The 15,362-nt window shown below is 36.5% G+C and overlaps 1 protein-coding gene across 1 annotated transcript in view; it reads left to right on the forward strand.

The window, feature by feature from the left end:
- Positions 1–15,362, forward strand: part of LTBP2 (latent transforming growth factor beta binding protein 2) — a 3,457,946-nt gene that overhangs the window by 3,145,772 nt on the left and 296,812 nt on the right. Inside the window, exon 28 of the mRNA XM_044074624.1 lies at positions 1,991–2,116. Within this exon, the coding sequence (XP_043930559.1) occupies positions 1,991–2,116 (126 nt within the window). The remainder of the gene's footprint in view (positions 1–1,990; positions 2,117–15,362) is intronic.

Below are 15,362 nucleotides of genomic sequence, written 5' to 3' on the forward strand. Positions count from 1 at the left end.
TTATGTATAACTTAGCTTGCATTGTGTACATTTTTTCTTTGTTTTTCTCAATGCACTCTGACGTAAATGTTTAATCTTACCCTATCTGTATTGAATATTACCATTATGTTCTGAATTTTGCCACGCACTCATTTTGCATATAATATTGTTGACTTGAAAGACTTTGATGTGTTTTCTGCTCTTTGAGTTTGGGTTGTGACTGAAAAGGGTGAATAAAGCAGTCCATTTACCTGGTGAACAGATAGTAAGTAGATAAAATTTACATGTATCTGCATACCGACAACTCAAAATATCTCTACCTGATTTGACTGAAAATGTTGTTGTGCGTATTAAAAGGCTGAATTCATAAATGACTCGATGTTTGCTTGTATAAGTAGGAGTATGCAGGAAAATAATCCATCCATCCACAGCTGTTTTTCCTATTTTTTTACGTGGGATTGGGGTGTCACTTTATCAGTGACAATCATCTAGGGCCAAGGTTTATACCTTCAGGTGGCTAGCCCTGCCATGGCAGGAAGGAAAACAATTGTTTGTCTGAAAAGATTATAGTGGTTAGTGTGCATGTGTGAGCATCCATAGGTCAGAGTTAGAGGAAGGGGTAGGTAAGCGTTAGGGTTAGGGTTAGGTAAGGAGAGAGATTTACTGTTTTGTATAGTTGGGGTGTGTATTTTCTGTGCCCTCTTGTCATGTTAGGGAAAAGGTTTTTAGTAACATAATGTGTAGAGTTAGGGTTATCGTACATGAGTAAGGTGGTGCAGTTGAGGGGGTGAACCAGTGGTGGTGATAATGTTCTGTTGAGATCTGGTGATACTGGGGTTGGGGGAGTTTCTCCACTATTGCAATGTTTCAGGATTAGTAGATTTATGTTCATGGGAGAGGGGTTCATGTGCCTCCCAACACACACACAAAAAGTCTTGTTTTACGTTTATCAAAGTTTTGAAATGTACATTAAAAGTCAATGGTTTCTAGACAAGCTAGATAGACAGACAGATATACAGACAGACAGAGACACACAGATATTGCCACCTATCACTTAGTCAACAAAAATATGCTGACCATGCAGCCTGCAGACTAAATATATATCAGATACTTTGGCAATTGCAAATTAAGGCTAACCGCTCTTAGAATCACTAAAAATCAAGACCTGCTAAAAAATCGAACCATACTCCCTGTCCTGAAGGCTTTCCCCACATACCTCTTATTTACATATGCCAACTAAATGGTTGTACAACTGCCACAAAAGAGCACTCAGGTCCAACAGTGGCTGCATATAATAGTCAACCAAAGGAGCAGTTGACTGATTGTTTGGGCAAATTTGGCTGTAGAGCAAACGACTGTTTGACTACTAGACCTGCAATCATGTATGAATATATCTAGATCTGTCTATATCTGTTTAGATATCTATATATATATATATATATATATATATATATATATGTATATATATATATATATATATATATATATATATATATATATATGCTTAAGGCTTATTTCATCTAAAACACATTTCATCAATGAAAAAGTATGGCACATTTGATCTGAAACAGATTTCATCAAAAAACACAAAAGATTTAAAAAAAAATTCACTGAAAATGTGACATAGACTGAATATATCTCCAAAACCATTTTTTTTTTTGCAGGTGGCAAGCACCCTTGCACCCTTCCATACCACCCTAACTTAAATATACTAACTCCACAATCACACAACTAAATTTCTCCTCATAGTTTAAGTACCGCCTCATTTTATATATATATATATATATATATATATATATATATATATATATATATATATATTGAAGGAAGGGCTTTTTGTGTTATTTATGTGTTTATTTTGCTTTTTAAGTTTTGAAACTTTGATCATATGGTCTCGTCCATATAATTTTGGAAGTCTTGAAACCGATAAAGCAACGTAGACATATATGATGTATAGGTTGCATTGTAGAATAACAAAGGAGTTTTAACGTTTTAATTTTCATTTTTACAGATATGGACGAATGTGTAAATGAAACAATCTGTGGAAGCCATGGCTTTTGTGAGAACACACTGGGCTCTTTCTTGTGCATCTGTCATCTAGGGTATCAGAACCTGCCTGGAGAAAATGGCTGTGTTGGTAGGTTATACAGTTTTGTTCATTTGTTTCCAAAATGAAACACTTGTAGTTTGTGTCTGCAAAACACATACTTACAGTCTAAAGAACCTGCAATTTATGAATATGTCTGTCATCATAATCTCACAATACCATCCTTATTTGGGTGTCATTTATATGGCACAATTATTTGACACAAGTAGCATCTTCATTTATTGCAGAAGAGACTTACTTTCATTTGCTATTGGGAGTGATGTCATTCAATTTCCACAGACTAAGAGCACACCTTACTTAATTAAAACCTAAGATTTTGTAACATAGACCTTACTCTCATCCTGTACAAAATACATATTTTCACTCCATTACAAGAGCAAACACTGTTGTCATTTAGATGTTTAGTTATTTGTTTCTATTTGATTGCCAGGAGGTTCCAAATTCCAGTTAGTTATAATGCATTTTTATTACTGGCAAGAGAAGAGAAGCCCCACAAAGAATGTTATCACAATGTAAATGCTTTAGAGAAAATGCATTTGAACATGTCTGGATACATACACAGTCATCTAACGTGCACACATATTACAAGACAGTATATGTGAACACAATGCTGTCATATATAAAGAATACATAAAATTTCAGGAATATATATATTTCTGAGATAAAAACACAGTAAAGGCAATGGTAATTTATGTATACGACAGTGACAATTCAACAGCTAATACAAGAGTTAAGAATCATCCACCTGTGTAACTCTGAATGTATATGCAGACTGACAGAGATGATGGAATTAAGAAAAATCTGTGTGATCAGTGAAAATATGCATGTATCCAGATGTGTTCAGTTTTATTTAATTTATTTGTATTTGTTTTCCGGGGTAGATCACTGATCTCCGTGGACTTTTTTTTAGACAGCCTGGGAGTGCTGTCTAGTTAAGTGACTTGCTCAGTGTCACACAGTTAAGTAATAAAGGCTTAGGGGAATTAATCCATAGCAAACAGCTCATTAGCAGTTCTTTAGTCCTGTAAGCCAACTACCAGACAAGATAACATTATTAGCATGCAGAAGAAACATATCAATTAAAGTCTACCAGGTAGCTGTAATAAAGCTCTGAAAACAACTTACTGTCTTGCTTTTTCTCACTTTTCCACAAAGTGGAAAAGGAGAGATTGTTAATTCATCTTCATTCATAGTCAAAATTCAAATATCTTCTCCAATTACATTTCAAGAGTGGTTATCCAAATAATCTTTAAATTAACCCCTTTTGTTGCAAACAGTATAAAAATGCTACAAATCATACAATAACAGATTTAAAATACATTTCATATATTCAGAAATATCCAGAGAGACTAATCTACAATGTATAGATTACAACTTAAAGAAACACCTTCCATGTTGTTTCATTGGTTTTACCACATGGGTGCAAGGTGTCTTATTTATGCTCAAACTTACTAACGTTTTTTGTAACAATTTGTTTCTACAGTCAGTCCACTCGGTGCTTGATAGTGGATGTCAAACCTTAACTGAGCATAGTTACTGTCATGAAATGTGAACCATTTTGTGCAGCTACAATTCAGATCTGTTTATTGTGTCTTTCCTAAACTGTTCCAAATACATAAATGCGTTTGTCTTTATGTCTCCTCGGTAAACTTCACTTAAATCTTTTTTCTTTATGAAGAAATGCTGTAAATGTACTGTATCCTCTTTGTGTGACATTATTTTGTGCTATTGGAACAGCAATGGAACTTATACATTTAGAAAACTCCTTGAAGCTGCCCAAATTCCACAGAAATGCCAATGATTCTAGTGTGTGTGTCAACCTGAACAGAATCTCACGTCTTCATACAACAGTCTGTACAGATGAACGCTTATGTGCTGCCTCTCTTAAATGCAAAGGAAATTGTCACCTTAGTGTTTCTGTCCTGTTCTAATGTGCCTTTTCTGGGTGCACAACTCAACAATATCTCAACTACTCCATGGTGTACTTACAGCAGCACTGTGGAACTGCTACAGACACTACAAAGGCACTGAAGAAGTCTTGCCAACATGGTGAAAAGAAGCTAACTACATGCCTCTTCCTACTTTTAACTAACAAAGCTGAGAAATCCTGTAGACAAAGACTGAAAAGAATGCCTCGAGATAGACAAACCCTGAACATCATCCAGGTCAGGGGCGCTGACCTTTCACCCCGCCTGCAATATGTTCGTACTCACAACTTGCCAATCTTTTAGTAATGGAAGAATACCGAGTTTTGCACAGAAACCAACTATTTATCCTTTACTTGAAGACTGTGTAACTTCAAAGACAGAAAAAAAAGATGACATGGAATTATGCATGCTTCAAGACATAAGTTTGGAGCATGCATCTATTAAACAATGTTTTTTTGCAGGAGGGAAGCCCTCCAGCCTATGCCTCCTCACCCCCTGCTAATTATGTATTGCCAACTGTCAGACTGCACAGTATCAGTGAAATGGCATAACCCAAGTAATGTAGCAATCACACACAGTTGTAGATTAGCTGTTTTGTTGACCATATTAGACAGTCAACATAAATAATTCCTCCCATATTTATGTATACACACATTCATGTATGTGGGTGTTTATTTTGTTTATTTTTCAAACATGTATGTGTGTGTGTATAAATATATATATATATATATATATATATATATATATATATATATATATATATATATATATATATATATATATATATGTATATATATATATATATATATATATATATATATATTTAGCAAAAGTCACTTTCTATAATTTACTTTAGGCTTTCTCATCTTTAATCTTTTTGGCTTTAGAATTTAAAACTATTTATTTATTTACATGTCTTCATTTACTGGGAAAGTCCGACTGGGTAATTCCCATTTTCAGTGGAGGCCCAGGGAGAAAAGCACCATTTGCTTACATTGCATTATAGTAAGTTTCAGTTAAACACAGAGCAGTTACATTTCTGTCTACAATTATAGACAAACAGTAGTTAACTTTATACATTCTAAGGTTTTACAGAGGTGGGCGTTACTAAAGAGAACATACAACTTAGTGGATTGTACAGGCTGAAGTTAGATATAACAGTTGTTTTGTCATTTCAGCGACAGGTTGAGAGTATTCTGTTTAAGGAGAGTATTTGGAGTGTACTGTATGGTGAGCACAAAGTCTTAACATGGTGATGAGCATGTGCAGAACCAGGATTGGTTAAGATGTTGTTTAAGCAGTGGTTTCAAACTATTGAGCTTGTTGGAGAGTTGTATTTGTGTGGGAATACTATTCCAGAGTTTAGCAACATATTGGGAGTAGAGCAAGTCTCCTGCAACATTATTTGACTTGTTTGTAAGAAATAAGAATGTGTTACTAGAGTTGGGGTCCCTTGCTGGACGGTAGGGCAGTCATAAGTTTTGTAGTGCAGGACATTTTTCTGGATGATGAATTAGTTTGTGTGCTGTAGTTAGTTGTGAAAATGTTATGTAGTTATATACTTCAAGCCAGATTAATTGCTTTAAGTTATAACAGTGGTAGGTCCTATGAGGAAGATTGGTGGCAAATTTAGATATTTTATTGTAGCAGGAAGCAAGTTTCTCCCTTTGAGTATTGTTTAAGTTTGTTAGGATAGGAGTGGCCTAAAGACAGTCGGCAATAAGAAGGTGGTGGCTAGAGTTTTTCTTGCAGTATCTGTAAGGAATTCATTGATCCTATAAAAGGATCCTAGTTTCTGGTGTATAGGTTTAATGGTGTGCAGATTTAATGGTGTGCAGTATATGCTAGTCACATTTAAGTTTGTCATCTATTATAACGCCTAGAAGTTTACTGTAAGTTACAGTTTTAGTGACAATATTATTCGCTGACTTTATTGTAAAAGATTGCTTTTGATTTTGGCAACTTTTTGAGGTACAAAGCAATAACTTAGTTTTCTCTGGGTTGAGTAGGAGATTTGATTCTTTGAGCCAGGTTTCTACAGATGAGAAAGATTTTTGGGTAATGCCTTGGAGCTTATTTATTGTTGAGTCTGCTCATATTAATGTTGACTTGTCTGCATCTCAACTAAGCTAGCATGGTGAGTGGAGGTGTGGAGGTCATTAATAAATATATTAAGTAGGAGAGGACCCAGAATAGAGCCCTGAGGGACACCTGTAGTAACTGGTTGAATGGATGAGCAGGTATGTTGCCATTTAACGGCTTCCTGCCTTCCAGACAAGTAACTAAGGAACCACAACAAGGACTGTTGTGGAAGTCATAATGAAGAGAGTCAAACAAACTGGAACACTGTTAGCCACTGGATAAAGTAAGGACTACAAGCCATGGGATACCAGTTTGATTTGTGACATGGGCACCTGATAAAAGTGGCATATGAGCAGACTGGAATGACATGGCTTAATCAGCTTCCCTGTCTTTAGGAGGTGAGTGTAGGGCATATGCAAGGGGGATGTCCCTGGGGAAGACTGGAGATTACACAGGAAAGGTGGCTTCAAATGGGAGCAGACAGTCTTCAGGGATTACATCATTTGTGAAAGTAAGAGACATAGCCTCACTGATAACCATTGCATAGCTAAGCCCGAGTAGGTTGGCAGGCATGTGCAATGAGGGGAAAACCCTTATCCTCCTTGTGGATACTGGCCCTTTTCCCAGGCTGCTCACCCCTCACCCTAAAGTAACCAAAACCAAAGTCATAGCAAGAAACAAAGCATGGGACAAATGGCACACCTCAAAAGACCCACTCGACCATATTAAATTCCAGCAGCTAAGGAATGATACCAAGAAAGCCACATTGTTAGACAAAAAAAACTTCTGTCAATGCCTTCAGCAAAAACATCAGAACAAAACCTCAAAAATTTTGGGCAGGCATAAACAAATTGCTCCACCCCGGCCAAACCACCACTCCCACCCCATCAGCTTGTAACCTATAAACTCCTGAGGAAACTGCAAACATCTTTAACAATTTCTTTACCAAAACCATCCAGTCACTAGCTAGCCAACTACCCCCCCCCCACCAGCTCCTTTCAGAATTCCTCCTCAACCACTACCCCACTCCCTTTTAACTTCCAGCCTGTATCTACATCTACCATCAGATCTCTAATTAACAAACTAAAGCCCACCACCCCTAGCAGCTGATCTCCTCCCACCAGAATATCTACAGAAAGGGGCAGATACCATTGCATACTCTATTTCTATTATAATAAACTGCGCCTTGTCTGAAGCCACTATCCCCTCTCTCTGGAAGGTTTCCCACGTTATTCCCCTTTCATAAGGAAGGGAACTCATTAGACCTCTCAAACTACAGACCAATAGCCGTACTATCACCACTGGCCAAAATAATGGAAAAGTGCATCCACAACCAATTAATGCACTATTATTGTCAGAATATGACCCAGAATAAACTACTGGCCAACTCTCAGCATGGTTTTAGGCCACACCACAGCACCACATCAGCCCTCCTATCCTTCTCTAACTCCATTAACCTCAACTGAAACAATAACAAACTTACCTCAGCTTTCTTCCTAGGTCTCTCTAAGGCCTTTTATATGGTCAATCACAAACTACTTATTCATACCCTGAAGAAACTGTCACTAAACAGCAGCTCAATTAAATGGTTCCAATTTTATCTGTCTGATAGACAACAAGCAGTTTTATGGCAGAATACCCTATCCACACATCTACCCACTACTCTAGGAGTCCCCTAAGGCTCCATACTAGGACCACTGCTCTTCTCAGTCTTTATCAGTGACCTACCCACCATCTCTCCCAAGGCCACCTGCATCCAATACATGGACGACTCTACTTTAATCTGTACCGCCTCCTCCTCAACTGAGCTTATGACCCTAACCCAGAATACTTTCAATGATGTAGAAAAATGGTTCACAAACTGTCAGCTTCTCTTAAACCCCAACAAAACAAAGCTGTTAATCTCCCCCCCCCACTTGTAAATCCTCCTCACCATTTTTTTACTTTAAGTTGCAACAATGGCACAATTATATCCCCAGATACTCACACAAAACTCCTATGGGTCACAGTCGACAATACCCTAAAATATTATACCAAAAGCTGTAATGACAAAACGGCAAACCGAACTGCTAATACTAGAGTTTAATAATGTAAAGTGCTTTTCATTTGCCTTCTTAAGCAAACTTCTTCAGACAATGATACATTGTGAAAAATAGTCTTCATTAAATAACACAAGACAATTAAGAACTGCTGTTAGCAATTAAAAAGCAAACTACATTTAAAGTCAAATGTACCCAACATCGAAAACTCAGACACAACTATAAATGTCATACCTTAATTAAATACACAAAATGTGAAACATGTATATACAAAATATGAACCTATGTTCTTAAATATATAAAAAGTTAACAACTAACATACTAAAACTTTGTAAAATATATATATGTATGTGCAGCAAAAAAAATATATAAAAAATATTAACATTTTAACCCAAAAATGTTAAAAAATCAATCATCTTTTCAAACTCAACAATTTAAGGACACTTGAAATGGAACAATAATCATTTAAAGCAGGAAAATGGTATGCATTAAGTCTTATCTGCCAAAATAACTTGTGCTCTTCTAATATAAATTGTACTGGGCCACCCCTGGTATCTTGGCAAACCTGATCAATAACTATAAATTTAAACTTGTGGTCAGGAAAGGCAAGTACGTGTTTAGCCAAAGCGTTGTCTAATTTCTCCTTCTTAATAGTAAATATGTTCATATAAAACAGTTTTGGCATAGAGCTAAATAAACTAACATAGTAGAATTACAATTGGTTCTACACCTTAACTTAAAATGTCTATTATGGACTTTGAACCTATTAGATTCAATGATGTATTTACAATAATTGCATGCTTGGCATTTGAACATGCCAAAGCCCTTTGTTGGTATTCAAATATTGTTTTAAATTATTGGCTTTCCTGTATGTAATTTGAGGACAAAACCCCAACTTCATAAAACAGATCTACCTTAAATAAATCCCAATTTTTCTTGATAATGTTCCAACAACTAACAGTATCAATATTAAAGGTAGTAATAAATCTAAGAGGTAGTGTAGTGTCCCGCAAAACAAGGGAATGACTCATCGAGTTGTTGTCAGAAACCAAATCAGTGACCTGGTAATGAAGGTTCCTAACTTGTAATAATGGCATATAAAATCTGATACTGATGAGATCATCTAACATTTTCACAGGATAGCCACAACATAAAAACATATTCTTTAGTAGTCCACATTCTTTAACAAAGTCAGGGTCATGGCTCACTATCCGTGCAGCTCTAACAAGTTGCCCTTTTACAACAGCTCTTTTCTGAACAGTAGGATGACAACTCGAAAAATGTAAAAAAGAATTAGAAAATGTGGCTTTCCTATAAATTTTTGCTATATAACAGGATCAAGTCAGGTCCTTAGATAGCCAAATATCCAAATATGCAATACCATCATACTTAAATGTAGAGGTAAAAGCTAAGAATTCAGTGGTGTTATTGAAATAATCCACCAACCTGTTGGCATAAGCTTCATCGCCATCCAATAAGATGAAGATATCATCAAGGTAACGGGTGTAGTAAATGATGCCTTCTTGGGCTAGATGGTGATCAAAAACATAACTGTGCTCCCAATAGGCCATAACTAGGTTGGCAATACTTGCCCCACAAGGGGAACCCATTGCCACACCTACTGTCTGCAAATAAAAATTACATAAAAATTGTTAGTAAGAATTAAATCGAGTAATCCATTAACTAAGTCAATGTCCCTGTTACTAGCTCTTCTTCTTTTTAACATTTCACCAACCCACTCCATGGCTATACTGTGAGGGATGGTTGTGTACAAGTCTTTGACGTCTACTGTAAGAAAGTTATGTTGGGCATTAAAGTCCAGTTTATTGATTTTCGTCAAAAAAGACCAAGAATCCTTACAGATCTGGTCTTCGTGTGCAATATATCTTTGTAATATCCCATCCACTACTTTAGCGCATGCATAAGTAGGTGAACCGTGCCCGTCTACTAAGGGGCGCATGGGTGGATTGGTTGTGTCCTTGTGTATTTTCGGTATACCAAATAAATATGGATACCTAGGGTACAAAGTTGTAACGTAATTGTATAAATCTTGGTCAATCCTCCCTTCAATGAACATTTCTTGTATACAATCCTTAATTATTCTATATGCCCTATTAGTCTCTGATCTAGAGCTCAAGGAATAAGAAGAAGTGTTCAATAGATGTATCATGCGATCAAAGTAGTCAGAGTTGTCAAAAATCACCAAACTACCACCTTTGTCAGGTTTACAAATGCGTGTGTTACTAGATCTTAAATATTCAAGACATTCAACTTCAAAGTTATTATGAACATCACTATTCAAATTAGTTGGATTATGAGCAAAATTTTGTCTAATGTCCAACTCACACATTTGTTCAAATGTTGATATTAAAGGATGCAAAGGTGGATTAAAGGTGCTTGGTACCCTGAATCCCTTGGCCTTCTCAGTGTATGCCTCACCTCCCATCATTAAACGGAAGTTAAGCTTCCTTGCAAACAATTTGACGTCTATAATAGTTTTAACGATGTCAAGTTTCTGCCTGGGCACATAAGTGTACCCTTTAGAAAATAGTTCAACCATGGGTGGTGAAATTGTTACGGAAGAGAAGTTAAACACTTTAAAATCACCATTCACATTGGTGATTATATCTGGGACTTGTTGGTTTTGATATACTGATAAATCAAACATATCTAAATCATCTCCCAATGGTGTAACATCATTATCCAACAAAACAGAAACAGTCTCGGAACTGAGTACAGTACTAAATTCACTAGATGTCGACAATTCCTCTAATTGTTCCTCCTTTGATTGGAATGGTTCCTCCATTGGCACTGCTGTTGTTTGGGTCTTGCCCCTAAAAAATTAGAATCATTAGAATTTGTGTTACTGTAAGTGGGGTGAGAGTTATTCCTGTTCTGAAGTCTTTCACTCCGACGAATTTCAGTAGGTGGCATATTTTGTCTGGCTGACATATTTGCAAGTGTCCTTAAATTGTTGAGTTTGAAAAGATGATTGATTTTTTAACATTTTTGGGTTAAAATGTTAATATTTTTTATATATATTTTTTTGCTGCACATACATATATATATATTTTACAAAGTTTTAGTATGTTAGTTGTCGACTTTTTATATATTTAAGAACATAGGTTCATATTTTGTATATACATGTTTCACATTTTGTGTATTTAATTAAGGTATGACATTTATAGTTGTGTCTGAGATGTTGGGTACATTTGACTTTAAATGTAGTTTGCTTTTTAATTGCTAACAGCAGTTCTTAATTGTCTTGTGTTATTTAATGAAGACTATTTTTCACAATGTATCATTGTCTGAAGAAGTTTGCCTAAGAAGGCAAACATTATTAAACTCTAGTATTAGCAGTTCAGTTTGCCGTTTTGTCATTACAGCTTTTGGTATACTGGCTTACATTATTTCTTTTAATACCCTAAAATATGACACCCATGTCAATCAAACCATCAAATCTGTCAACAAAAAACTGGGCTCCCTCTATAGGATCAAACCTTTCCTCACTCCATTTACAAGAACAACTATCACTCGCTCCCACTTACTATCTACCCTCCTCTATGCCTCCCCCCTTTTCACTAACTTGAATAAAACCACCCTTACCAAACTTGCTAGCTGTTACAACCATATTGCTAGATTTGCTACAGGTACGACCTCTAGGACTCACCATTGTATCAACCGAACTCAACTAGGATGGCTTGAATGGCCTAGTTTTCTCCAATACAACCAACTTATAATAGCCCACAACATTCTATACCAACCCAAAAAACACCAGCACTAAACAAGATCATTAAACCATACAGCAACCTGAGGTCACTGCACTCTGCTGACAAACTGCTGGTGCAAACAACTAAGAGCATAAATGTGGCTGGGGACTCTTTATTTGCCAACTCAGTAGGCAAAACTTGGAACTTGCTACCTGCCGAAATTAGTCTCCAACCCTCATTAACCCAGTTCAAAAAATGCCTCAAACTACACTTCCAATTGCACTGGCAATGTCCCTGCTCAAACCCTGACTAACTACCACCCGCTGGTCTTGGAAACTCTACCTAATCAAATCAATCATAGATTCTAAAAAGTGTCTGAACTCTTTAAGGGACTAAGCCCTTAACAGCATGTATTAACGTCTGAAACTTAAGCTGCTTTATCTGATTATGTCAACGATGTTTTATTTATGTTTGTAACCTTACTGAAGTCAACAATGTTTCATCTATGCTTGTAACCTTACTGAAGACTGCATATTATACTTATTTCTAAATGTTTCTATTGTTCCTAATGTAATTGTACACTGCTAACTTGCAGCTTTTCTCCCCGGGCCTCCTCAGAAAATGGACATATATCCAGTCGGACCTTCCCGGTAAACAATGTAAAATAAAATAATAAAATATATAAATGAAGGAATCACATTGCTCTTGCCAAAGTGGACTGTGTCAGTTGGAGGCTGGGAGGGAGATCTCCATGTTCAGCAGAACGATCATACCAGAAATGTATTTATCTATTTATTTACTTGTTTATCTATTTATTTACTTGTTTATGTTTAAGTGGGTATGTGTACTGGCGCAAAGGCTGTCTCCTCCCATGACTTAAGCCAAGAGGCAGTTGCAAGTTTTCAAAATGAAATTTACAGACAGATTACCCTATGAGTTACATGTCAAAGTAACAATTCCATTCATGTTACATTGTAACCAGCATTTGCAGTTCAATAACTACTACAGTTTTACATGAATATTTATACAGATCACTGTGTTCTGTACAAGGGTACTAGCACCAATACAGCTGTACTAAAAGAGAAAAACTTAAATAAGGACTTACAGTGCTGTAAGCCACCCACTGTGGGAATGTTGTTTCCTGAAGCAGTTTGAAGGAGGTTGTAGCTGTGAATGACATCAACAAGCTTTATGATACTAAACTGTACAAATTCTGTCTGCAGATAACACTGGATATTTCTGAGCTCGTCATACATTTTCCAATAGCTACAAAACATAGGTCATTCGGCTGCTTGTTGCAACAATAATGGTGACAACCCACAAATAAGGTAGTAGTACAGAACAGGAATGTTACTGTGCAAAGGTGAATCATTGGCTACAGAATCCACTAGAAAATGGATATTAAATCAAATAAGGAGTAGCTATGGAAGGGAGAAGTCACTGTATGAGGAAAGGATGACAACACATCCCTAATAGATGACCCAGTTGTTCAGGATTTGGGAACTTGTATGCACAGTGACCTAATGTTTGACCAACATGTCAGTTGTTGTAAGAATGTCCTTCTATATGGCACAGCTTATAAACAAAGGGATTGTGCCTAGATCTAGGGGATGGCATTATCCCCCTTTAATCAGCCCTCATTGGACACTCTTGGAATATAATGCCCTCTTTAGCGTGTATCTGTCCAGACACATGCAACAACTGGAACACCCACAAAGATATCTTAAAAACAACATATAGCACATGGACTGACTTGGAGTGCTGTCACTTTATTCTGTATTGTACAGACTGATAAGAAGTGACCCGTGTTTGAGATACAAGGTGGCCTCTGACCATTACTGATGGAGTTACTGCACATCAGCAAGTGAAGTAGCATTAGAAATACTCAGTCTAGGGATCTAAATCTCTTCTGCAGCATCACCAGAATGGTTTGGAGGGACAGGTGCTGTGGAACAGACTCCCCATCCACATAAAACAAAGTTCATCCTTGTCCATATTCAAGTGCAACGTATGGATGGGAAATAGAAAATTTACTCCAGGACTACTCCCTGCACTACTAATGGACAGATGCAGCTCCTAAATGTTTTATCTCTTGTATTGGTCCCCTCAGATTATCTAGGGTATGATCCCAGTTATTCTCGTTTGAAGTGATATATAATTGGGATGGGTCAATCTCTAACCAAATGGAATAAGTTATTTTGAGCACAAAAACAAAAACTGGCTAGGCAGGACAGCTAGTCTAGTGCTTACCTGTGACCCTGTGAACCTGTTTAGTCTTGTGTCTGACACTGGTGATAATATTATAATGTTATTCATCTATGGAGCATTATACATTTATTTTTTATTATTTTTTATCCTGTTCTAGATATATTGCACATTTCTGTAAACTTTCTTGTGAATGTGACTTCCAAAAATGTTTCCTTTATCATCTGGTGTATATATTTATGTGAGCTGACAGTTTACTGGAAATGATAATAACAGTCATTGAAATTAAAAAAAGACAAAAGTACCAGCCATCCAGGATGGGTTCCTTATCACAACTGTAAGACCTAAAACTGCTGGTTCATAAAATCAAAAAATCTGACTGCGTTTCTATCCCCTAAAGAGCAGAGTTTTGTAATTCAGCCCTAACACCATTAAGGCATTTTGTAGGGAGCTTCACCCCCTTGCTGCCTACAGAGCCCAATGTGTCCTCTACAGCTCTTCTAACTATAAATATTAAACCAAAGATGGCTGTAAATTGGTGTAGTTGGAGTACCTAACAATGATGCTGCTGTCTTGCATTTAGTATGCATGCCTCCACTGCTAAAATAATAGTACTCTGGTAAATATAAAATGCTGCACAGTGGGAAATGTGAGCTGTTTTGTAAGAAAAAAGTATATTAGAAATGGTTGTCAGCTTAGAAAAATTTACTTGGTTGCAAATTGCAACATCAAACCAGAAGCATTCTGCTAGAAAACAATAGAAAGTCCATGGAGAATGTCGGAAGGAATGAAATTCAGAAGGAAATGTCATTTCAAAATGTTACAAAAAGTGGAATACTGACATCACATATTTAGTCATCAAAATTTAAATCACAGAAAGTCAGGTGACATAAGTACTGTTGAGGAAGGCGCTGTAATAATGGATGTATACAGTTCCACTCTCTCGCTTACCTGTGGTAAGAAACTCCTTAGACAGATCAATGGAAACAGAAGAAATTGAACAGCATAAGATGAAGTAGTTCTCTCTGTTCTGTAATGCACACCTCAGAAGTCATTACAAAAACAGTGTTTGGCAAGAACTAAGCATGCACTACTGCAGTATGTCCTTTACCTAAAGTACGTCCAGTTGAATCAGTGCTCTGCTCCCTTTAACAAGTTCGAAATAAAATAAATAAATGAACTATATGAACCTACAAATTCCAGCAAAAATAATCCACTGGAAATACATGTGTGATATATTATTATCATATAAACGTAAAAGTGCAAGCCCCCAAAGCCAGTATGAAATAAAATTCTGCAAAAGCAAATCATT

Source organism: Protopterus annectens, chromosome 6.part0 (genome assembly GCF_019279795.1).
Source record: "Protopterus annectens isolate FY-2018-M chromosome 6.part0, PAN1.0, whole genome shotgun sequence".
In the NCBI taxonomy this organism is placed as follows: Eukaryota; Metazoa; Chordata; order Ceratodontiformes; family Protopteridae; genus Protopterus; species Protopterus annectens.